Genomic DNA, 27,199 nt, shown 5'->3' with positions numbered 1-27,199 from the left:
AACATAGTATTGGAAGTTCTACCTAGCAAATAAGGCAAGAAATGAAAAATAAAACTTATAGATTGAACAGGAAAAAAAAATCTCTCTATTCATAGATGGCATGATTATGTACATAAAAAATTTCAAAAAATCTACAAAAACCTCCTAAAATAAATAAGCAAATTCAGCATGATTATAGGATAAAACATAAAACTTACAAAGTTTAATTGTATCTGAATACATGTAATTAACATGGGACCATGGAAATTAAAACTATAATACTATTTATAATTACTAAAAGATGAAATACTTTGGTGTAAATTTAACAAAACATGTACAGGACTTGTATGCTGAAAACTACAAAATAGTGATGAAAGAAATCAAAGTAGATGTAAATAAATGCAAAGGCATACTGTCTTCCTGTATTGAATAGCTCAAAATCATAAAGATGTCAATTATCCCTAAATTTATATACAGCTTTAGTGCAATGCTTGTCAAAATCTCAAAAAGGTTTGTTGAGATAGAGTCAAAATGTTTATATAATTTATATGGAAAGGCAAACAAGTTAGCCTAACTAAAACTATTTTGGAAAAGAAACAAACAAAATGGGAATATTCAGTTCACATATTTTCAAGATTTATTACATAGCTGCCATAATTAAGGCTGTGTGTTATTATAAAGGGATAAATACACAGATCAATAAAGCAAACTCAGAAATAACTCACACAAATGTACCCAATATATTTTTTACAAAGGTGCAAAAGCAATTAAATAGAGGAAAGGTAGCCTTTAAAGCAAATAGTGCCAGAGCAAATGGACACCTATAGAGCAAAAAATGAACCCTAAGCTACATCCCACACCTTATAAAAATATTAACTTTAAAAACAGGTCATGGGATTAAATGTAAAATATAAAGCTATAAAACTTTGAGGTAAAAAAATAGGAGAAATCATTAGGGATTTACAGTTAGGTGAAAAGAATTTAGAGTTGGCATGCAAAGAACAATCTACAAAAAGTTGAAATGATAAATTCAACTTCATCAAAATTAAAAACATTTGCTCTGTAAAATGTCCTAAGATAAGAATGAAAGTATAAGCTACAGATTGGGAGAGGAGATATTCAAATCAGATAGTTGTTACAGGACCAACAACTTCTTATGCCTGCTGTACAGTAACATACAAATATTCTGAGACAGCAGGATTTGCAGCAGAGAAACAGTTTAATGATTGCAGGGCAATCTAGTGAGGATATGAGAGGAAACTCTCAAGTTTATCTCTCTGAGCATACTGGGCTGGGGTTTATAAGAGCAAGGGGCTGGAAAACTATGACCATTGCTTGGTCAGAGTAAGAAGGATGAAGTCATCAGGATGTGGAAACTCCATTCTTTGGTGAGTCATCTCCTCATAAGGTCCTTCAGACTAGTTGGCATCAGTGGGGTCCTTCAGACCAGCTGGCATCAGTGATTTCTCTTGCATGCAGGACATGAAAAAACATCTTAAGGCAAAAGCTAATGTTTCATAATGTTCAAATAGTTATCTATAGAGCAGTTAAGGAGAACTATAATCTTGTAACAGGGTCTACATGACTCTGAGACAAAAGCAAGCAACTATGAGGAAGCAGGTCAAACAAAGCTACATTAATTACTAATGATGAGTGTGATGCAAGCATGGCTTCTTTTCTTTTCTTTTTTCTTTTTTCTTTTGAGATGGAGTTTCACTCTTGTTGCCCAGGCTGGAGTGCAATGGTGCGATCTTGGCTCACTGAAACCTGTGTCTCCCGGTTTCAAGCGATTCTCCCTCCTCAGCCTCCTGAGTAGCTGGGATTAGAGGCATGCACCACCATGCCCAGCTAATTTGGTATTTTTAGTAGAGATGGGGTTTCACCATGTTGGCCAGGCTGGTCTCAAACTCCTGACATCAGGTGATCCACCAGCTTCAGCCTTGCAAAGTTCTGGGATTATAGACATGAGCCACCATGCCCACCCACTTGATTTATTTTCATTTCTCCCCCTCTCATCTTCCCTTATTAGTATTATAAAGTTTATAGGAATGGTTTCATAGATAGATGGAATGTATAAAGAACAAAAAGTAGCACTAAATAGCAAATAAATAAATAAATAAATAAAATCTAATTGCAATGGTCAAAGATATGAAGAAATGTTTCTCTGAAGAGTGTATAAATGAAAAATAAGCATATTAAAAATGTTCAATGTTATTAGCCACTTTATGGAAATCTAAATTTAAAACACAATGAGATATTACTACACCTATCAGAATGGCTAAAATAAAAAGAGTAATAAAATCAAATGTGGGAGAAGATGCAGAGAAATGTAATAATCCATGCATTGTTGGTGAGAGTGTAAAAATGGTACAATCACTCTAGAAAATAGTTTGCTATTATCTTTTTTTTTTAAAAAAAAAAACCTAACTAAAATGTTAATACCATATAACCCAGCAATTAACTCCTGAGAATTTATTACAGAACAATGAAAATTATATTTATACAAAATCATATACACAAATGTTTATAGTAGCCCTAATTGTAGTAGCTCCAAACTGGAAACAGCCCAAATATCCTTTCATGGGTAAATAGTTAAACAAATTGTAGTAACCCATGCTATGAAATACTATGATCATAAAAAGAAACAAACAATAAACACAACAACCTGGATGAATCTCTGCATATTTATTCTAATTGAAAAAAGTGCAAATTATGAAAAATTACATACTGTATGATTCCATTTATATAAATTTTAAAATTACCAAATTATAGTAATGGAGAAGGGATTAGAGGTTGCAGTAAGGGAGCTCTAATGGGTAAGTTTAAAGGGAAGATGGGAGACAAGTCAATGTGAAGATCCAAGTACAAAATTAAGGATTCTTGCTATGAGGAAATCTGTATTTTGCCTATATCAATGCCAATGTCTAGTTGTGTTACTGTACTATGAACTTTTTAAGATCTTGTGAGATAAAACTGGGTGTCCAAAACACGATATCTCTCTGTATCATTACTTACAACTACACATTAATATACAATTATTTCAGAATAAAATATTTAATTTAAAATATAAACCCAAAATATAAAATAACAAAGAAAAAGTTATACAGCTCATAAGCCACATTTGCAGAAAAACATAAATAGAAATAAAATCATTTTAATAATCAATTTATCCAAATCATAGGAGAAAAGAAGAAAAGGAGGAAGAGAACAGAATGGACCAACAGGAAAAAAAAAAAAAAGAAAAAAAGAAAACTAAGATAAATTATTTCAACTTGATTATTTCAATTATTACATTAAATGTAAGTGGTTTAAACACCCTAATTAAAGGACAGAGATTATCAGATTGAAATAAAGAAAAACAAGGCTCAATGACTGCTGCTTACAAGACTTGGACTTCAAGTATAAAAGCACAAATATATTAAAAGTAAAATTATGGAAAAATACTATGAGAGAGAAGTAGATGAAAGAGAGTAGAGAACCAGAAATGTATGAACAACTTATTTCTTATAAATATGCAAATTTCATAGAGAAAGGATATCTTTTCAACAAATGATACTGGAAATATTGAATATCCATATACAAAAACTGAGTATATCCTTACGTAGTACCTGTGATTGTTCATTTTATATGTCAGCCCAACTGGGGCATGGGGTGACCAGCTATTTTATTAAATATCATTTCTGGACATGTCTGTGAGGATGTTTCTAAATGATGTTAGCATTTGAATTGGTATGCTAAATGAAACAGATTGCCGTCACCACTGTGGGTGGGCATCAGCTAGTACACTGAGGGTTTAAATAAAATAAAAATTTGAAAGAAGGGAGAATTCACTCTCTCTGCTTGGCTACTTGAGCTAGAACATTGATCTTTCTCCTGCTCTTGGAATGGAACTTACATCTTACATCATTGATGCTTCTGGTTCTTAGGCTTTTGGACTTGGACCAGAATTTATATGATCAGTTCTCTCGGATCTCAGGCCTTTAGACTCAGATGGGGACTGCACCACTGGCTTCCATAGGTCTCCAGCTTTCAGGTGGAAGATGGTGAAACTTCTCAGTTTTCATACTTGTGTGAGCCAATTGTGTGTGTGTGTGTGTGTGTGTGTGTGTGTGTGTGTGTGTGTGTGTGTGTGATGTGTATAAAATCTCTTAATGGTTCTGGTTTTCTGGAGAACCATGACTAATACAGTACCATATGTGCAAATTAACTCTAAATGAATCATGTGGATAATTGTGAAACCTATAAAACTTCTAAAAGAAAATACCAGAGGAAACCTTTGTGACCCTGGGTTGGACATACCTAAAACTTTTTAGATACGATGTGAAAAGTATGATTCAAAAAAAAAGTTGATAAATTATCAAAATGAAAAACTTCTACTTTTCAAAAGACAATATTAAAAGAATGGAAAGACATGGCTAAAATTGGGAGAAAATGCTTGCCAAATATATAAAAAACTCTCAATACTCATTAATAAGAAATAATCAATACAATATAAAATGGGCAAAAGATTTGGTGACACTTGAACAAATGAGATATATAAAAATAAGCACATTAAAAGATATTCCACATCTTTAATCATTAAGAAAATGTGAATCAAAACCACAATCAAGAGCTACTACGTTCAAATTAGATAGTTTAAAATTGAACAAACTGACCACATCAAATATTAGTGAAGATGTGGGGAACACAACTCAAGCTAAATTTTGTGTTGTGTTCATTGATGGTAGGAATGTAAAATGGTACAACTACTTTGAAAAACAATTTGACAGTTTCTTGAAAAGTTGACCCTATACCTACCATGTTGTCCAGCCATTCCACTCCTGGGAATTTATCTAAAGGGCAAGAAAGTATATGTCCATACAAAGATTTTTACACATATATTCATAGTAATCAACTACTACTGTTTTTAACATCCAAAATGGAAAACACTCTAAATGTCTGTCAATAGGTGAATGGATTATAAATTTCATATATCCATATGATAGAATATACACAGTAATAAAAGTGAATAAACTGTTGATACATGCAGTAATATAGATGAAACTCAAAATAATTATGCAAATGAAAGAAACCATATAAAAACAGAAAATGTACTATATAATTTCATTTATAAAAAAAATTGTAGAAAATGCAAACTAATGTACAATGAGTAACGGAAAGCAGATCAATGATTGTCTAAGGAGGATGGTGCAGGAGGCAAGAATTACATAAGGTCATGAGGAATCTTTTGGAGATAATGAATACATTAATTATCTTGATTGTAGATATGGTTCATGATGTCAACATTTATCAAATGGTATACTTTATATATAAGCAGTATATTGTATGCCATGTGTACCTCAATAAAACTGCTGCACACAGGCACACATACACACACAGTCCTCTCTTAAACTATACTGGAAGAAATTATTCAAGAAGTAGCAAGATTTGTTGATAGATCTAAGTCTGCCTTTAAAATATTTTTACACAGTTTACCATAGGGGCCTTTTTATAACCCCAGGATATAGGACAAAGAAAATTTGAATTGGAATATTTGTTTCACTGTTTCAGAACTAGTCAGGATCGCAGGTGCGGGCGATTTGCTCTCTCAAGCATATGTTAGAGAAGTTAACTTTCACAGATTTCACAGATGTAGCTCCCTGCTTGTATTACACTACCATATTCAGTGCCATCCCAACCCACCTCACAAATGTTCTTGCCATAAAATTTTACATCTCATAATAAGTTGGTAACTAATGGAAAGATAAAGTTGATTTTGATGTTTTAATCTTTAGAATTCTTAATATTTCATGAAAACCACATATAGTTGTATTTCAAATACCTCAAATCACTTTCAGAAACACAGAATAACATTTGAAGTATTTATGGCTCTTCTTATCAATATCAAATCTCCTTTCACTAAAATAATGTTATGCAGTATAAATAATAATATCCTGAATAAAATATATTCAGTATAAAGGGAAACAAAGATGGTTTGCCTTAAGTGGAAATTTAAAAATTATTTGGCCCTTCTGCCATCAACAACAACAAAAACAGAGACAACATAGAGATAACACTAAAAACTGTTGTTACTACTTTAATCTCTATACTTCTGCATAAATAATCATTGTAATTTGCTGAATATTCTTTCAAAACTTCTTCCTTACGTGTGATGACTTGACTAATATCAAGGTAGACCTAGCCAGAATATAGCAGGGTCTTGTAGAAAACTTACAGTTTGGCTGGCGCAGTGGCTCACGACTGTCATCCCAGTACTTTGGGAGACTGAGGTGAGTGGATCACTTGAGGTCAGGAGTTTAAGACCAGCCTGGCCAACATGGTGAAACCCTGTTTCTACTAAAAATACAAAAATTATCTGGGCATGGTGGTGTGCGCCTGTAATCCCAGCTGCTCAGGAGGCTGAGGCAGGATAATTGCTTAAACCCAGGAGGTGGAGGTTGCAGTGAGCCAAGATCATGCCACTGCACTTCAATCTGGGTGACAAAGCAAGACTCTGTCTCAAAAAAAAAAAAAAAAAAAAAAAAGAAAAAGAAAAAAAAACTTGTATTTTCCTTCTATTCCTTTCTCCCCTTCTTACACTCTATAAATTATTCTTTTTCTTTCTCTTCCTCTTTTAATCCTTTTTTTTGTTTGCTTGTTTCAGGACAATATTTTTTTTTTCTATTTCTTCATAAATCCCTCAAACTGAGAAGGCAAAATATATTATGTATTAGTGGAGCAAAGCATTGGCTTGAGAGAAGTGTGGTTTATTCTTTAGCTGGGACGGATAATTTATATCGCCTGTCCTCCCGGTAGTTTTTATATAGGCAATTCACTTTTGCTTAACCTTATGAAAAACGCAAGATTGCCGTACAAACACATCTACTAGGACTCTGCAATATAGAAGAAGTTGCAGGTGGGATAGGACATGATGATGGGATAGGCCACCAAAGTCATTTGCCATAGATCTCCTTTAAGCGAACTCCTTTAGAAATAGCATTACCTGGGAAGATTTTAAGTTTTGACACAATCCTCTGTTTTATTTCCCTTTGATTCTGGTGTTTCACAGCTGCTGAAGGAATGGTGTGCAACCATCTGTGTTCCAGTGATGGCTGTTGGGGACCTGGGCCAGACCAATGTCTGTCGTGTCGCCGCTTCAGTAGAGGAAGGATCTGCATAGAGTCTTGTAACCTCTATGATGGGTAAGGCTTCTTCTAGGGTTGCCTTCACCTCATGAGCTTCGAAGGACTGATTAGCTCTGATTTTTTTGTTTGTTTGCTTGTTTTTTGAGACGGAGTCTCGCTCTGTCGCCAAGGCTGGAGTGCAGTGGCACTATCTCCGCTCACTGCAAGCTCCACCTCCCGGGTTCACGCCATTCTCCTGCCTCAGCCTCACAAGCAGCTGGGACTACAGGCGCCCGGCTAATTTTTTTGTATTTTTTAGTAGAGACGGAATTTCACCGTGTTGGCCAAGATGGTCTAGATCTGCTGACCTAGTGATCTGCCCGCCTTGGCCTCCCAAAGTGCTGGGATTACAGGCATGAGCCACCGCGCCTGGCCTAGCTCTGATTTTTAAATTTTAAGAAAATGGTAAAATGCAGGCCAGGATTTTTAAGGAGAGTTCTTGTTGCATAAAGGAGACAACACATAGACGAATTCTTTTAAGGAGAAATAATTTTATTTGAAATTACAAGTTCAAATACATAGTTTACTGTTATATGCATTTTTTAAAACATACTCGGACAATTCTTAATAAATTATAGCAATTTACACTTAAGCAAAATTGAGAAATATATTCCCGTTTTCTTTATGAAGGGGATTGTTATAAGTAATCTTCCTCTCCATATATCCCAATACTATTTTTATTTTCCTCTCATACTTCCCTATAAATTTCATCTGGAGTGCATGTTTTCTTTCTTTTTTTTTTTTTCTTTCCACTCACTTTTATGTCTATTTGTATATAGGAATGGCTTGTCTCTATGTGTCTGACAAGTGATCAGCCCAGTAGAAAAACTACATTGTAGTTTCTACTTGAAGTGGTTTAGAAAGTGTTCTGCCAGGTTTTAGATAATCTAAGTAGTATTTTAAATCAAGTATTTTTAATTTTCTCTGGTACTTCAATAATAACATTACCAGTAGGAGAACCTAGTAAGTTCATAATATTTCGTATATTCATAAAATCACTTTATCATAACATACTATTTGATGCATTATTCTTGTTCTTCATTAGTGTGATAATGCATTTTTAGTGCTGCTCCTAAGTCAAATTTTCTTATGTTGCTCACTGAAAGTATTTTCTTTTTTAAATTTTTATTTATTTTTATTTTTTGAGTCTAAGTTTTGCTCCTGTTGCCCAGGCTGGAGTGCAATGGCCTGATCTCGGCTCACCACAGCCTCCACCTCCCAGGTTCAAGCAATTCTTCAGCCTTAGCCTCCTGAGTAGCTGGGATTACAGGTGCCCCCCACCACACCGGGCTAATTTTATAATTTTAGTAGAGACAGGGTTTCTCCATGTAAGCCAGGCTAGTCTCGAACTCCTGACCTCAGTTGATCTGTGTGCCTCGGCCTCCCAAAGTGCTGGAATTACAGATATGAGCCATGGCACCCGGCCTGAAAGTATTTTCAATAGCTTTGGAAAGTATAGTTTTGAAGTTCTTTCATTTCTTCTTGTGCCTTGTGAATTATCCCACTGATATTCAATAAATAACATTGCAATTTTGCATTTTACATGAGAAAAATAAAAATATATAGATTATAATGATATTGACATGTCTCTTCTTTGCAAGATGTCCAAAACCAATTCCCTCCATAAAATATAAGGGGAAAAGATTAATATTAGAAGCATAAGTATAAAAAAATTAAGTAAGAATTTAATCATTTCTCAGGAAAATTTTAGCATTTAATTTTGTGAGGTAACTTTGACTTGCAATTTGAAAATGAATAGGAGATTATTTGCTGCTTGTCTCACTGAATCATATTTATGCTTGTTCCCAATTTTATGAACATAAAATACCTCAGATCAAAATATGCTTGCTTTTGCGTTCAGCAATTGATAAATGAAACAAAACACAGTAGACTAATAAAATGAAACACAATAGACCAATTTCATTAAGTGAATATTACATTAAAAGTTTATTGAATACATATGTGTAATTCTAAAGAGGAAATTAATTACAGAAATCATTTTGTGTAATAGCAGCATCTTATAAATAGAGGGAACTGGTATAATTAAGTATGAGCTAAAGTCACAACACTACATAGGACTCAAGCCAATGCTAGAACTTAAGTATCTGATTTTTCATCTTGTTTTTTTGTTTGTTTGTTTGTTTTTTCCCAGAATACAATTGTTTTTCTTTAATATTAAAGTTTTTAGCTTTTCAGAAATATGAAATTTATAAACATGTGGATGTAAACACTAGTTTCTGTCTCATTTCTGCAAAACAATGAAAGCTAACCAAAAGAAAAATACGGGTTTCCTGAAGAAACACTGATTACCACACTGTTTTTTTATATTTAGTATATTTCATATTTACATCATAAAATCAAATCTGTTAAATTAACTTAGTTTTTAATGTATTTTGCAGTAATTGTGGCAACCCAGGAAACCATAAACATGGGGCTAGTTTGAAAGATGATCAACGTATGTGTCTTGTAAAAGACTGGTGCAATTCTTGCCTGCCCAATGATGGGCAGTGATGCCTACCTTCCATCTTGTGGTATGGGCTAGTCTCTTTCAACATTGACTGATGGTTATGATAGCCTTTGAGGAAGAACGAGTTTATATCCCAACTTGCTTAAACTCTTGTCAAAGTTTAAGAACAACACAGAAACATCAAAGAGGGAACCAGTGTAAGCTCTTTGCAAGTGTTTTTACATTTAATAATTGCAGCTTCTCAGTGAAATCTTATTTTTTTCCTTTTACAGAGGATATTTTTTTAAATGAGGCTTAAGGAAGTTCAAGTATTTAAGGCCTAGAAATATTAGTGTTGGTCCTGGGCTTTAAATCTGGAAAAACTAGATCCCAGAGTATTCACTCTTGATCACAGGACTTGCTAAGGTAACACATACAACGAAACTGTGAGAAATGTATCATAGCAAAACCAAGTGAAACAAAGCTCCGTATGCAAAGCTCATACTTAATAGACTATAAATTGTTAAATCTGATTTAGTGAAAGAATAACTCTGGCAAAGTCACAATAGAATCACTGGAGAACAGGAAAGAAAAAGAGAAATTATGGAGAAAGTCACAATAAAGGGCAGAACAAGTTATAGAGACTGCCAGGAGAATCTTTTCTGAGAGCAGGAAAATCAGAAGCCTGTCAAATGGAAGTCTACGGAAGAAAAGCGCAATACACTGTCTCCGTGATTGTTTTATGACATACATTTTATTCCTCAACTTGCATGTGGGGAAGTGGATTTTGGAGAAGAGTAAGAAAAATGTGACCTTTGTTCTAGTAATATGAACACTATAACCTTTATTTAGTACCATAAACTTTTAATCACCCAAGAAACTATTATCCAAACCAGTGGATAATCTCAAGTTGTGCTATAATTGTGTCATAATTTTGTTAGGCAAACAATGCTCTTGATTATCTTTACAATTTTACTACCCTCCCGTACCAACTCATTTTGACTTTTATATTCTGAAGGTTTCCTTTGTTGAGTACTTTGTATGGTTTATGTCAGTGAAGCATGCAAAAGATCACTTGTCTTTATGTAATTGTGATTTTAAAATTAAGACAATGTATAAAAGGTTTGATCCATAACAAACTACTATCTCACTTTATAAAATGCATAAATCATGTAACTAAATATATGTGCATTCCATACATAATTAAGCCACCTATTTATGCTATTTATTTGGAAAACCAAACTTAATTATTTTGCCTTGGAATAGATGTAGTCTTAATTTAACCAACAGAAAACATAGCTCATTGTTGTACTTCTGTCATTTATTAAGGCTTTACAGTATTCAAATGAGAAAAAAGTGAACACTTCTCTTTAGGTAAAAATATTTTTTAATGTATCACCTAATGAATCAAAAATTGCCATACCTGTAATGCTGTTGGTGTGGAGTGGTAACACAGGACACAAAAGCACAAAATAATGAAGTAGCTAAACATAGTGAAATTTTATTAATGATTTGTAAATGGCATTTTAAATTGTCTGTACTCAGTACCTTATCCTGCTGTATTTTAGTGGAACAGGGTGGTTTAAACATATTATAGATGACTGGTATCTAATTATTGATATAAAAATTTTGCAGTAGACATATATTATAAAATTGATAAGTTGATCACATGTAATATACAAATAGCCACAACAATGTAAGGATATAGGAAGGGATGACCACCATCCCAGGAGATTTCAATTAGAAAGTTTAAGGATGTTACCATTAAACTATTTCTTTTATTGTGTACCATACAGAATTACTTCAAAAAGAATTTAGACTGCAAAAAGATGTCGTGATATTAGATCAATAATATAAGAAAATGAAATCTACCATAAAAAGATATTTTCTCTAATTCTCCAAGGCAGATATTTTAAAAGGAGAAGAGGAATCAAAGTAGTTTTTGAAGTTTCACCAAAAATCAATCGAAGAGTCTTGGGATTTGAAGGACAAGGATGGGGAACATTCACATAACTTAGCATCAAGAAAAATACAATAGTTCTTTCAGAGTTTAGAAAGTAAAGCTTCTCTGAGAGTAAAATTGTATATAAAGACAAAGCAGGCACAGCCTTATTTAAAAAGGTAAAAATGGTTTTACTGCGTCATCAGAACATAGAAGAGTTATACTTTGTCGCTTTATTTTTCTTTTTGAGACTGCTGGAATATGTCTTGCAGGAGAGAGGTTTCCAGTATGAGTCTAACGTTGAACTCATTGGAGGGCAGGGAGAGCCATCTGGCTGCAGTTTATCTTTTCTCCTAATGGAAAACTTAATGTTTCTGATGCTCCTGGCACATAGAGAAACAAACTGTAGAATTTACTCTGCCAATAGGACTTTTCACAGATGTTACTTCATTTGTTAGGTTGACAGCTTGTTTGCTTATACCTCCTCATGTGGCTGATGTTTTCACAGTGAATTTCGGGAGTTTGAGAACGGCTCCATCTGTGTGGAGTGTGACCCTCAGTGTGAGAAGATGGAAGATGGTCTCCTCACATGCCATGGACCGGTAAGCCTGAAGACATCTGTAATGTGTTGGTTTATTTAGTATCATGTATGAATGTTTGTTATTATTTTATCATTTATTCATCCATTCAATAGCTACTTATAGGATGCCATGGGGAAACATGTTTATCTGCCTACAAGAGGCTTAAAGTTAGTAGTAGATATAAAATAGTTAAAAGTCGATGTCATACATATTTATTCTCCAGATAAAATAGTTAAATGGAATTATAAGATATGAAGTGGTCCTGGACTTTTGCACAGTATAGAAAAGAATAATTAGATTGAAGCATAATCACTAACAAAATTAAAATATTTATAAATTGCTATAGAAACACAAGTGAAGGAAAAACTAATTCTGTCTTTGGGATGGAAATAAAGACATCAAGATAGGCTATAAAGAAGTGATGTTTGAGCTATGCTTTGAAGAAGAATCTGGAAAGAAGAAACATGTAAACATACACAAATGTAAAAGTTCATGTTGTATTTGAGGAAAGCTATCACACATTTTTACATGCATTTAATCCTTTAACTATTGTGGCAGTGTGAAAGACAGTGGAAAGAAGGAGACAAGTACTCATAAACTAAAATCTAAAGCAGTGCAATAAGTACTATGGCAGAGGGAAGAATTGAGCTATGAGAATCCAAGGAGGGGTTATAGGATTAGGAAAGTTCTCATGGATGAGGTCTCATTTACATAGTTTGAAGTTAGCCTCAGAGAGAAAATTATATTTTAGACCTCTCTTTGGTTTCCATCATTCGAGTTTTTCTTAATAATGAGATCAGTATAAATTTTTCATTCCTAATTGTCATTTTCATCCTTCTTTAGAAAAATTTCCAGTTTATCTGTGTTATTGAATCATCTCTCAGTGGATAATTTGAGACCAACATTTGGATGTAGACAAGAGCTTCACATTGCTCTGTACGATTTCGTTGGAAATTTAAATAGTATTAATTTTTATACCAGAGTGCTTATTCAGCACTTAATTAGCTTAGAAAAAAACATATATCATTGAGCCCTCCAAACTTCCATTAGGCCCCAATGAGCTGTTCTGGAACTTCATCTAAAGGAGGATGTGGAAAAGTTGGCCAGTTCAGAGGACTACCACAAGGATGATTAGCTTGGAAAATTAGACCTCTGAGAAAAAGAAATGGTGTTGTTTGGCATGAAGAACCAAAGTGTAAAAGGCAGTTTAATATGTAATGATCTCCAAATAAGTATGCAAAGGGCATGTGCAGCTATTTTCTTTCTCCATTATGGACAGTCATGAAAAATACAATTAATCGAGAGTGTGAGAAATATGAATTCTGTAAAGAATGTCATGAAATACAGGGAAGTGAACTTCTGTAATGGCCTGTTAAGGCAAGTTGAGATATCTATATGAGTCTTTAAAAACGAACATATTTAGGTAACTTCTTGACTATTAATCATGGAATTAAAAAAATCTTTCCGAGAGACAGAAATTTTTAAAAATGTATAATTAAAATAATCAAGGATTTGGCCATCTCTGAATAGGCTGGGAATCATCATAGGCCTCTAGATACAATCATAATATATATTAGACATAGATTTACAGAAACACTTTTCAACAAATTATGAGCAACTGCCAAAACTTGCCTTGATAGTTAAAGAATCAGTAATCTTTCAATGTTAAGCAGGTAAGAACACAATGTCTTTCAGTAGTGGTGTGTGAATCACTACAGGTACCACTGCACTGATATTTCCCATAAATTTCTTATTACGATTTTCTAGATTACTTTTTTCTTCACACATGCAATTTCCTATTTCTTTCTGTTAACCTTTTTAGTTTGAACAAGGCTTTAAGAAACATCTTATTCATTTATTCAGCAAATATGATTTAGTACCCACTTTGTGCCAGGTTTCATGAGCTTACATATTGATAGGTTTTTACATATTAGCAAATTCAAACATTAATATTCAAAATTATTTCTCAAAAATTAAATTGTATTATTTGCATATTTTAATTTTTTCACATTGTCCTTTATTTGTCTATTGTATACTGTATAATGAAAATACATTCAAGTAATAATATTTTGGCCTTTCTTGCAATTGTGAGTTTTCAGAAAAATCAAATCTATTTATGAACTAATACTTTTAGTTCACCTAATCCTATAGACAAAAAACTAATCTGCTTAGATGTAGCATAATGAGATACCATTTTTTTTCTAATTTCATGAAAAAAATCCCCTGCATGAAAACTTGATGTTTGCTTAACATCTGTAGCGAAGTCTAACCTTCACTAAAGAAAGAATTCAGTAACTGTCCCTTCAGTATGCCTATGTTAGTTTTCAGGTGTGAAAAAAGTTCAATGACCACTTTACCTCTGAATCAGGTCAGAATTAATCTGATCATCTTGGATCATATTTATATTCATGATTTAACACACATTGCTGAGGGCCTTTTGTGACCTAGTTCTGTGCTAGGTATTTCACCTACATTTTATTTTATTGTCTTGTAGGTATTACTCCCATTTTTCCAATGAGGAAATAATCTCAGAGATGTTAAATGAATTGCTCAATGTAGTTAAATGGATTGTTCTGTAGTATTGAGACCTTTGGAATCACAATTTTACCATCTAGTCTCAGTGTGCTAATCAGTTCCATGCTTTTTCTCTTCTTCATGATGCCTCCTGTTGCATAAAATTATACTACTGAATAACTCATTCATTATTTTCTCCTAATTTGTGGGTTTTGGCAGTTTGTTTATTCACTGTCCCTCAAAAAACTTGAGATGGTTTATAAAAATATACATTTTTAAAACTCTAAAAGTTGATTTTTTAAATTATTTGATAGTTAAAGATTCAGTAATCTTTGAATGCTAAGCAGGTAAGAACACAATGTCTTTCAGTAATGGTGTCTGGAAAACTGGTGTGGCTGAGCTCAACCAGTGGCCCAAACATTGCTCCGGCTATGGTTTGGTTTCTTTCAACCCCTACAATTCATATTAGGTTTTTGTCTGTTTCTGGGCCCACATGTTAATTACCACAACTAGAGTCAGAGATGGTTTTGTGTGCCAGATAACAGTCATGTATCATTTAAGATATCCAAGAGGTTCTGGAAGCTTCTCCATTAGACTGGCACTTTGATGAAATTGAGGAAGTCATCAAAGCCATTTGGAAATCCCCCTCCTGCTCTTATGATATATTCTGTTGAAATCACATTTTTTGATCTATGAATATTTCCCCAATGACAAAAACTGATATATACTTATGTTTACCAAACACCGTTACATCTGAAGCATGCTATCACTTTCTCCCTTTAAAACATAAAGAAATTTAACCTATAATGATTAGAAAGTTACTCCAAAAGTCAGCACGTCAGTAGGATATGAATCTGTGACTCAACTATAGAAGTTCTGACTCCAAATTTCTCATACATTTCAGTTCACTTTTGTCCCCCAGGAAACAACGTCTTCAGTGCAATAGAAATAAAATTATTTCAGGGACTATGATAGCTATAAGTAAAATGAGATCATAAAATCCTACTTAAAAATGAAAGAAATCTAGGATATTCTTGAAAGGGATAGACTGGAAATAAAAGAAGGCCTTTGTTTTTATGTCCTTGTCTGTCCACACTTGGTCTTCCATATTTTATTTAATTTTTTATAATTGTATTCATTCTGCTTTACTTTCATTACTTTTATGCAGTCCTATCCAGAAGGATATAGGAGGAAATATGAGAAGAAAGACAAACCTGGGAAATCAGACAGTTTCAGGAGACCAGAACTTAGGCTAGAGAGGCAGCAAAAGAAGAGAAAAAATAGGAAGGGAACTGATTTTGAAATACATTCCTATAAAAGTGAAAAAGCTGTTAAAGTTAGGTTAATAAAGGTTGTGCTGCTGTAACAACCTCCATATTGCAGTAGCTAACATAAATAAGTTTAAGTTCTTTTATTTCATGTAAAGTATGTAGATGTTTGGTTTTTGTTTGTTTTCTTTTCTTTTCTTTTTTTTTTTTTCTTGAAACAGAGTCTCACTCTATCACCCAAATTGTAGTGCAGTGGGGTGATCTCAGCTCACTGCAACCTCTGCTTCCTGGTCACAAACGAGTCTCGTGCCTCAGCCTCCTGAGTAGCTGGGTTTACAGACATGTGCCACCATGCCTGGCTAATTTTTGTATTTTTTGTAGAGACAGGGTTTCACCATGTTGCCCAGGTTGGTCTTGAACTGCTGGCCTCAAGTGATCTGCCCACCTAGGCCTCCCAAAGTTCTGGGATTAAAGATGTGACCACCATGCCCAGCCATCTTGTAAAGTACACTGGAAATCTGGGAAATGTTCTAAGGCAGCTCCTCTGCCTGTTATGGTCTAGCATTCGGGGATGCTTTTAATTTATGGCACTTCCACTTCTACATGAGGTCTGTGAGTCATGGCACCAGAGAAGGCTGGAGACTTAAGCACTAGTTGTCTCATAATCACCTCTAGTTGTATTTCATTGTCCAAATTAAGTCATAGCTTGTCTCTGGTGGGAGGAGAATTACAATCTTGTCATGTGACTGGGATAGAATATAATTGGTTACTGGTGAATCATAACTTTGTCTTTTACAGTAGCTACCAGAGAAAAACATCAATGATGACTCAAAATATATACATATATATATGATGCTTCTATAAGGATTCAGCCTATCCTTTAGTTGTCTGTCTAGATTATTGACTCCAGAGGTAGCTTAGAATTAGGGATAAGGAAGAATATTGCCTTGACCTTCATTTTCTATTACTGCATTGATCAATTCATTTATTGCACCTCGGTTCTTAAAGCCTTTGGGGAATATAGTGAAAGAAGAGTAAATGTTAGATACAGGTATATTTCTTTAAGTCTCTTTTTTATGGAAATGAGATGGGGAATCAGTACGTTTCTTTTTCTGAGATTTGCCTGGACGTTTTTAGTTATGTCAGCCTGGGACATTAGGTTTTCTATCATGATAATAAAATCAAATACAGTCATGCACTTCATAAAGACATTTCAGTTAGTGATGGACCACATATGCAATGGTGTTCCCATAAAATTATAATATCATGCCTTTACTGTACTCTTTCTACATTTAGATATGTTTAGATATGTACATGCTTATTATTGTATTACTATCGCCTACAATATTCAGTACAGTAACATGCTGTGCAGTTTGTAGTCCTGGAGCAAAAGGCTATACCATATGGCCTAGGTATGAAGTAGGCTATACCATATAGGTTTGTGTAGGTACACTATGTGATATCCGCGCAATGAGGAAACCACCTAATGATACATTGCTCAGAATATGTCAGTAGGATATGAATCTGTGACTCAACTATAGAAGTTCTAACTCCAAATTTCTGATACATTTCAGTTCACTTTTGTGAAGGAAACAATGTCTTCAGTGCAATAGAAATAAAATGATTTCAGGGACTATGATAGCTATAAGTAAAATGAGATAATAAAATCCTACTTAAAAATGAAAGAAATCTAGGATATTATTGAAAGGGATAGATTGGAAATAAAAGAAGGCATCATTAAGTGTCATATTACTATAGTTAAGACATACTTAAAAAACAAATAACAAAAAGTTATTTATCTTATTAAAGTATACTTAAAGATTAAATATGAACTTAATTTTACTTTCATAACTTTATATCCTTTGACTTCACCCGGACATGACTTTATAGTATAAGAAAAATACATTTATATTACTTAGAAGAATAATTCCTAATTCTTAATTCAGATTCTGTGTAATTTACTTATTGTAAGTTTTATTCTGTGTGCTGCAAGAAGACATCAGCATGTCTCTTGTCTTGTACAATAAGTCATGGTACTGAGCATACTTGCACAGTAAATGATTCTATGTAATAGACAATATTACGTGCCTAAGTACCCATGAGCAGGTGTTAAAATTGGAAGCATCTGAAGTATTCTTTTTTGGGAAGAAATAAGAAGTTACCATTAGAAAACTCCTCAGGTAGAATCAGGATTAGGTTTTATAGGCTTTTTTTTTTTTTTTTCCCAAGCTCTGAGCCTCACATCAAAATAGTGAAATAGACAAGTGCTTGATTGAGCCCCACCAGTCTCAGGATTTCCTGAAAGCTCTTCCTGATTACTTTTTCTTCTTTACACTTCTATTCTTCATTCACACGCCTCCATTTTTAAATTTTAAAATATCATATTTCTCGATTTTCTGATGCCTTAAGTAACGAATTTGTATTATCTGGCTGTTCTTGGATTAACATTTGTGTAGGACAAACTTGCCCAACCTGCAGCCCATGTGCCACATGCAGCCCAGGACAGCTTTGAGTGTGGCTCACCACAAATTCATAAACTTTCTTAAAACATTATGAGTTTTTTGCATTTTTTTTTTTTTTGGCTCATCAGCTGTCATTAGTGTTCAGGTATTTTATGTGTGGCCCAAGACAATTCTTCTTCCAATGTGGCCCAGGGAAGCCAAAACATTGGACACTCCTGGTTTAGGATATAAGGGACTCCCATTATCTTTACAGTCCCTACCTAATATCCAGTTCTTTATAACTTAGTGTTAACTCCTGACTGCCAAATTCTCATTGTTTATAACTACAAATGTGATGGAATTGTCTCTCATATAAATATACTTAAATATAAATATATAAATATACTTAAATATACAATATATAAATATACTTAAATTTACTTAAATATACAATAAATATACTTATTTATTTGTCTTCAGTGTGAACTGTAATGATTGTTGAACTCTATGGACATAGCCAGATTTTAGGGAGAAATGGGTGAGGGGAAGAAGTTCCAAAGGGGAGTGGTCAAAGAGGAGAGGAATTTTAAGACAATATGGTGTCCAAAAAGGAGATGTAAAGTACATTTCAAGTAACTGTTGTTCACAACAGCTGAATGTATGAAAGCATCAGGGATGTCTTTCAAGAAAGATAGCATTACCAAAGTGTTCTAAATTTTCTTTGCTGTGATGATATACCCATTTCTAGTATGCTTACTACCCACTATACCAGATCCAAATCAGTTTGTATTCTATAAAATTCCTATATGTTTTAGTTTTAACATCTTAATATTGTCATGACTTTTAGATATATTTTCATATCACTTATTAATATTCTACATATTAGAAAATTAATGTATATTATGAACATAAATATAGAGTGAGTTTGTTCTATTTGCATTTATTATACTCATATTTATATTATCTTCATCCTTTGATAAGTTTCTCCATGGAGCCTTTGTTTGTATGTATTTGCTTTATTGTTATGGACTATTTTGCTCATCAAAATGTGCATTTATATGCCTTTCAGTATTGTTCTGTGATTTACTAAAATCCCTATAAATAGACATAATATGACTTTTAGTGTTTTCACAGTGGATATAAAATAAAGAAAAATCTAGAAATTATTTTTATTCACCTAAACTACCTAATTCCTGATAATGTTATCATAACAAATTTTAAAATTCATTTTATAAATAAAGTCATTGTACAACCAAAGGAAAGCTTACATCCTACTCTTATATAAAATTCAGTTTTAGTTAATTCCTGTCATATCCTTTTTCTCATTAACTATTTAGTAAGAGTATTCACATATTCCCAGTGATGGTGATGAAATACCTCTAGGGAAATTGTGTTTTACTAAAAATTGCTGCACTATAATATTGCCAGAAATAAATCACAAGAAGAATATACTAACATCCTTTTGAGAAAGTCATTGGACAATTTTGCTGATCGAATTAAGTCACATTAGAGTCATGACATGGAAATCAGTTGGCCCAGGAACTGCTTATGTCGAAAAGGAAAATATTTTAAGAACAAATATATTATTATGGTGTTTTCACACATACAGGATATCAAAACTGAACTTGACGGATCTTCTTAGCACTGTTTGTACTACAAAAATTACATCCACATTTGTACTGCTGAAAATGTTCTCCAATTCTCTTAGAGGAAGATTTGCCACCTACTGAATTCTCAGTAACTAAACCACATGAACACATTCCAGAGGAAATGACACCACTTTTCTTCTTTTTTTTTTTTTTCTTTTTCACATTTCAGGGTCCTGACAACTGTACAAAGTGCTCTCATTTTAAAGATGGCCCAAACTGTGTGGAAAAATGTCCAGATGGCTTACAGGGGGCAAACAGTTTCATTTTCAAGTATGCTGATCCAGATCGGGAGTGCCATCCATGCCATCCAAACTGCACCCAAGGGTAAGCATCCTGGCTGGCCAAGGGCTCACCTGGTATGTGTTATCCACATGTACCTTTATCCCTGGTACCATCTCTGAAATGTAAACCATTCTCATAGAACTCTACTAATCCTTATATTTGAAATGCTGATTTTAAGAGAAATACTAAGAGAATGATTTAAGGAGTCAACTTTGTACACTCTTAAATATTTCTGCTTAGCTTTTACCTGTAACCATTCTATTAACACCTTCATGAAACTAGTGTCGGGTATACTTTGGATGCAGCTTAGAAATTCTTGCAGATTACATTGGAGATTCAAGATCTCACAAAAGATATGACAATCATCATGCTTTTGAGGTTTGTGTTTATCAACTCTTTAACAGAAATTTTCTATTTCTGTTTCTTTGTTGTCACAATAAGCTTAAGGTGAGGATATTTCTCTTTGATAAATACTACCTTAAATTACTCCTTCAAAAACCTATGAACAAAGGTAACAATGGCAGGGAAAAAGGGAACCTAGTGATATATGTATTTAAAAAATAACGAGTACATTTTTTGAAAGTAACCATGTTACAGGTAATCCTTTAGCCTTGAATTTCTTCGACTGATATAGGGCAATCTGAAGCTCCGTAAAATTTTTTTCCTGTTTTTCAAAATAATACATTGTGCAATGAATAATAATTAGATTACCTTTGATATTGATAACAGTTGAATAACAAAGACACATTACAGAAAGAAGAAAAGCACTGAACTGTAAAAGAAATAATGTCATTCATTTAACAAATTCCAACAACTATTTCTTAAGAGATAACAAATCTATTTTAGTAAGGATTTTTCCTTTTCATTCCTCTGGAAGGTGAATAATTTGTAATTGAAAGCAGTGTTACATTTGCCATCCTCCTACTGACCATAAAGCCTTTTCTCCATTGTGAAAGCCCATAGGTGGGTGCACATACACATATAAACACACACACACAGACACACACACACACATACACACACATTTGTAGTTGAGAATCAGCTTGGGTGCTTTATATCTGGCAGGAAAGTGTGAGATTCCATAAAGAGATGTTCTGCCAGATTAAGGGATAGCTGTTAGGGGATACTGAAGAAGTTAAGCAAGCGACATCATTTCCTGCCAAGAAAACATCAATTTGCAGATGTTGCTACAATTTCCTGCAGGTCAAGAAATAAGCTGAACTCACTCTGTGAAGTGGCAGATCCTCAAAAGGTAAAGTAATATTCTGCCATTCAAATTCAAATTCAGCTTTGAAGTGGTAATTGCCAACTCATTGATTCACACATAAGCACGTATACGTTTAGGGTGCTGAAATAGTCATATAGACACTTTGCTTCAAAGGAAACTAGAGGTAATAAACTGCTCCCCTTGTGAGTTTTTGGCACACTTGAGTTAAGAGTATTTCACAAAAAAACAACTGGTTCTGCTGGAGCAGAAGAAAGAGTCAGCAACAGAAAGAGAAAACTTGCCTGCTAAAATAATCCACAAGAGAATTTTATTGTTTTGCAGCTAAAATTAAACCAGTAAATTATTCAATATAATGTTGATGTCAACAGCTGTTGCCATTCAAAATGAGACCTTTTGCTGTTTTTGCAAATCTAATTACAACGAGGCCATTAGGGAAATGTAAGTGAGATCACAGAGCCATAGTCTGGATGCATGGCTGGTGTGTCTTTCACTCTGCCCTTTTAAATCATTATTATATAATAATAATAATAAACATATATAGTAGGAGGAAGTAGAAATATGAGGCAATGAAAAGAGATTCGTTTATGGTAGCAACAAAATCTCCATCTCAGTCAAAAGGAAGGATGAAAGTGTAATGGGGAAGAAATCTCACCAGAGCATTTGGGAACTCCAAGTGAACAGAAAAAAAAGATGCCTTTAGCAATTTTCAGCTGCAGGATTAAGTTGAGACAGAATTTGAATATTGTACTCCCTGGCGTCTTCCAAGGTAAATGCGTTCTCTAATGACTGACTTAATCCTAAAGGATTTTTGTTCCTGTTTTCATTTAGCTTTCTGCCATCCTGTTTTTAAAATACCTTCTATATTATCCAGATTCACTCACTTCATAAAAATGCTGTGGTTCTAGTCCTAGAGTATTCTAGTGCCAGGAATTCCGGAAGGATGTGATTCTTAAATTCCTAAATCTTCATGTATACTCTATTTCAGTAGAACAGTGTGCTTTGAGATCTTTTACTGAAGCAATAAGGTGTTCTGTGCAGTCAGTCCCTTCTTTCCAAATTGAGCATATAGAGATAAGATATTTTCCTAGGAAAACCACAGGGGCAATGAGGATGATAGAGCAAATGACTATTTTTATTCCTAAACACAGGTAATAATCAACCTATTAGTAAGTGTGAGCTCACCAGGCCAGTTCCACTTTGGAAAACAGCTTTTCTTTTCTATGCCTATATGATGTCGGATAATTCAAGAACCAGGTTAATGAAAATATTCTTTCAAATCACAGTTTTTAGAAGTAAAGTTCTTACTTTGAATACTGTTTAATGATTTTTCTGAAAATAAGTTATCTGTGTCAAATTTTAAAAGCACTTTTACCACTCTAAAAGTACATTAAATATAATGGCTCTAACAAGTTCTCTAGACACTTTTAAAATAGGTCATCTATTTAGCCCTTATAAGTAGATTCTCACTAATATCCATGGAAACAAGATTGTCTCTTCTTACCTTGACTAGAGAATTTTTATTTTAACAGCCTTTTCTTAGTTTATTCACTCTTCAACTTTGTTATATTGGGTATCTGCTCTGCATCACACACAGTGATAGGAAAATTCAGAAATGAACAAGATGCAGCTTTTGACCTCTGTGAACTCACAGTCCAGTAAATATATATTCTTTAATTTACATCCTCTGTTAGAGACCAGACCTTTCTCCACAGTATTTTGAAATGATGAGCAAGAATTTAAACCTTACGAATGATGTTCAGATTTGAAATTAGAAAGATAGAATATTTTTTAAAGATTTGTAAACTAAACTAATGTAATTAAATTGTGGTGAGTGCAAGAATAATTGTTTCCTCACTAATATCATTTGAGTATGTGCTCATTTAACGTCAGTTTAACTTTGGTTTTGCATCAAACCAAACCTGCATTTTAGACTTGGAATGAAATGGTTATTTTATATAATCTTTTAATGGAAAATTTTAAAAATTTCCTTCATTTTTATTTCAAAATTTAAAGATTTTATCAAAATATTGAAACTATGTTGGTTAAATGAGTACATCAAGGAACTTATAAGTCAGTATGTACTAACAAAGGTTAAACAGTTTAATATTCAGAACTTTAGATATGGTTTCGAAATTTGTTAATTAGACATGCTGTGTTTTATTTTTCTGATCTTTCTGTAAGTATTCTACTTTGGAACAGTATTTTTTTAATAATTCTATTATTCTAGATTTTGATTCAGTTATTTATTTGTGATTTTGGCTCTTCAAAAGTTTAGTGTTTCTGTTGTTCTATGATCTTGCTGAATGGATGCAGATTGCATGTACTAATTAGTTGCTTACAGAAAATACAAAGGGTTGAAAAATAATATCTATATTTTAGTTTTCAGTGGCTTGTATTTAGAAAGGGTGGTGCCATTTCAGTCATATTCTTATTTTTCTTTGTCTTTCATTTTTTTCTTTCATTCTCAGTTTAAAAATAGGTTTGAATCTCAAATATCCTACACAATCACCTCAGCAACGTTTCTTGACTCTATATCCTGCTCCCTCAGTCCCTCCCCCCTATTTCCCCCGACTCTATTTTTCTATCTCCAATTTGCTTCTCAACAAAAACCTAAATTCTAGTGACCATGACAATGACAAGTAAAATTATCTTAAGAGTTATTTTACCAGACTTCTCTGCATTTCACACTGATGATCACCCCCTGCATTTTAGACTTGGAAAGAAATGGTTATTTTATATAATCTTTTAATGGAAAATTTTAAAAATTTCCTTCATTTTTATTTCAAAATTTAAAGATTTTATCAAAATATCGAAACTATTTTGGTTAAATGAGTACATCAAGGAAATTATAAGTCATTATGTACTAACAAAGGTTAAAAGTTCTTTTCTGATTTGACTTCCATGAGACTACAGTTAATTGGTTTTACTCAATTATATTTTCCCACTCTTCTGGCACAAAGAACTCATCTTATGTCACACACTGTTGGGGTTCCTTGGGTTTCCATCTTCAGCCTCTGCTTTTCTCACTTTTTATATCTTCTTTAGCCATCTATTCACTTACATGGTTTCCACTTTCTCCTACATGCTATTTCAGGATTGATCATTCTACTCATGCCTTCTTTCCCCCTTAGCCACTCATCTTTCCAACTGCTGATAAACATTTCTATCTAGATGTAGGACAGCCATACTAAACCCTAGATACACAAAACTGAAATGATCAACTAGTCATCCCCTAACACATACAGGAAGAAACATATTTGTCTTCTTGGATTCTCTCAATGATGGTACCACTATTAGCGAAGCTAGAAATGTAAGTCTTCTTTAACTCCTTTGATCCTTTCACTTTCATCAAATCAGGAATCAACTGCTCTTTTTTATTCCCTCTATCTTTTGAGGTATTTCTTGAATCTGATCTTCTGCCTCTATCATAGTTACCATTTCCCTAGTTTAGTCCATCATCTCTTACATGGACTCAAATAGTCTTTGTGCCAAACGAGTCGGCCTGGCTGCCAGCTGACTAGTGTCCACAGGGCAAGGAGATTTATTGAAAATACTAATCTAGCAACTTCACTACTTCTTTAAAGCCCTACAGTGATTTTCTATTGATTGTTACTAAGCAAATATTTCTCAAAATCTGGCTCCCACCTAATGTTCTAACTTCTTTTTTCCCCCTTTCTATTGCCTCATATTTTGCTCTCCAACTACTAAGAATTATTTGTAGTTATTTTGCATATACGATACATTTCTTCAGGTCTGTGCTTTTGCTCCTGCAGAAACCACCGCCACCCCAACCCCAGCTCACAACACTAAATTTCAGCTTCCTACCTCCCCCAAGAGGGTTACCATGCCCTTCTAGGGCGGCTCTAGGTGTCCCCCCTCCACACTACCCTGAACCGCTTTTTCATGTTTCTTACTACATTTATCACATGATTCAATACACAGCTGTTTATGCATCTGTCTCCTTCATTAACCTTCATTGAATTCAGAGATCACTGAGAATAGAAAAATATCGAATTCATCTTTTTTTCTCCCTCTAGCTCCTAGAATGCTAGGAACACTTAGTAGACATGTAACATAGGGCTTTTTTAATGAATGAGAATCTTTCATATTCACACTTTTCCCTCAAGTTAAATTTTGGTTTTGGATTTTTTTTTTAATCTTTCAATTATAAAGATGGATTGGAAACTAGCCATAGCTTTTTAGATTCTCACTTGGAACTAATAAGTAGACTTTTAATTTTACAAAATGGTAATATGGTATAAAAATAATTTTCAAGAAGATAGAGCAGGAACGTATAAAAAAACAAGTTCTTTGGAATATAATGAAAAGAAAACTAAGACAAATCGGACGCTTTTTTAGTAGTTAATTTCCCATTTTTAGAAATGATTTTGACTATAATACCAATTTAATTCTATGTACTCTAGATTTTTCCTTTTTAGTTGATTTTTAAAAGGCTTTTTATACAGGTGTATTCTATTTCCATAGGTTAAAATTTGTGCTACTCCAAACAAAAACAAAAACGAACCAATTTTTCAGCTAGCAGGAATGTTATAACAAATGTTTATGAGGCAAAGAGATGAGATAAGTGACTTAATTGTTATTATAGGTATGTTATATTAGTTCACCAATGTTTAGAGTTATTTAAATATATAATAGATAGAGTGGCCTTATACATAGGCACCTTCTTACATCATTATATGATGATCCTATCTTTAGCTTCTTTTTCAAATTTGAAAATTTAGAGTTTGGAAATACATGTAATCTTTATTACCAATGAAATAAGGCACTTCTATAAATCATAACCATAAAAAGGATATTGATAATGTTCTGGAGCTGTATGTCTTTGAGGGGAGAAAAGGAAAGGAAAAAGAGTTCAGGTGTATTGGAAGATGAAAGAAATAATACTTCTATGTTAGTTCAAAATGAAGTTCTAGGGACTGTACATTAAAATTCTGTGTACTTATGTAATTCCATTTAAATGTTAGTCTCAGTGTATTCTTTACTTACCTGAGTCTCAAAGGTAATTCATTTCCTTACAGAGTATTTCTTTATCTATTATTGTTTGAGTTCATTATTATGGTAGTTAAAAAACCTGTTTTTGTTTGCCTATTATGGCATTGCTACTTTAAAAGAGAGTGTCAAGATAAACTGCAGTATGGTGAAACCAGTTAATTTTCTTTTTAAATAAATTCATGTTTAAAGATAAGTATCTTTTAAAGACAGACACAACCAAGAACCAGAATAATCTGATTATGTAAAGTATCCATGAGAATAGCATTAAAGCATGTTGACTCATTTTCTGCCAAAATCAATCTTTAATGAGCATTGAGCATCAGGTTATTATATTATATTGAATTGCTCATGGTTTTCTTATTGATTTTTTTTATTTAAACTTAAGGCCTTTCATAAGAAACCATACACATGAAAACAATTATAGTCACTGAAATATCAGCTTATTTGTTGAGACATGTAATCATGTATGATGCATATTAGAAGTGATATTAAAGTATTAGAAGTGAGCTGTGTGTTTGGAAGTTATTCACAGAACCAATGTAATATTTCCTTTTACTGTGGGCATTTCTTTGCATTCCACTTGGTTGATAACAGCAATTCATTTATGTGTGTTCATCAAGCAAAAATCTTCTTGCTGGCTTGAAATTCATTGTGCTCCAAAATAGTCTAATAGTTATAAGAATTCAAGATAAT

At 33.3% G+C, this 27,199-nt stretch overlaps 1 protein-coding gene across 10 annotated transcripts in view; it reads left to right on the top strand.

Moving 5' to 3' along the window:
• ERBB4 (erb-b2 receptor tyrosine kinase 4) overlaps nucleotides 1–27,199 on the top strand; it is a 1,175,572-nt gene that overhangs the window by 870,889 nt on the left and 277,484 nt on the right. For all 10 annotated transcript variants that reach the window (XM_021924408.2, XM_021924406.2, XM_021924405.2 and 7 more), the window contains 3 exons: nucleotides 7,028–7,160; nucleotides 12,039–12,132; nucleotides 20,153–20,307. In XM_021924408.2, the coding sequence (XP_021780100.2) occupies nucleotides 7,028–7,160; nucleotides 12,039–12,132; nucleotides 20,153–20,307 (382 nt within the window). The remainder of the gene's footprint in view (nucleotides 1–7,027; nucleotides 7,161–12,038; nucleotides 12,133–20,152; nucleotides 20,308–27,199) is intronic.

The sequence above is a fragment of the Papio anubis genome, chromosome 10 (assembly GCF_008728515.1).
Source record: "Papio anubis isolate 15944 chromosome 10, Panubis1.0, whole genome shotgun sequence".
NCBI lineage: Eukaryota > Metazoa > Chordata > Mammalia > Primates > Cercopithecidae > Papio > Papio anubis.
The sequence above is the reverse complement of the archived record's forward strand: the minus strand, read 5'-3'. Positions and strand labels throughout refer to the sequence as shown.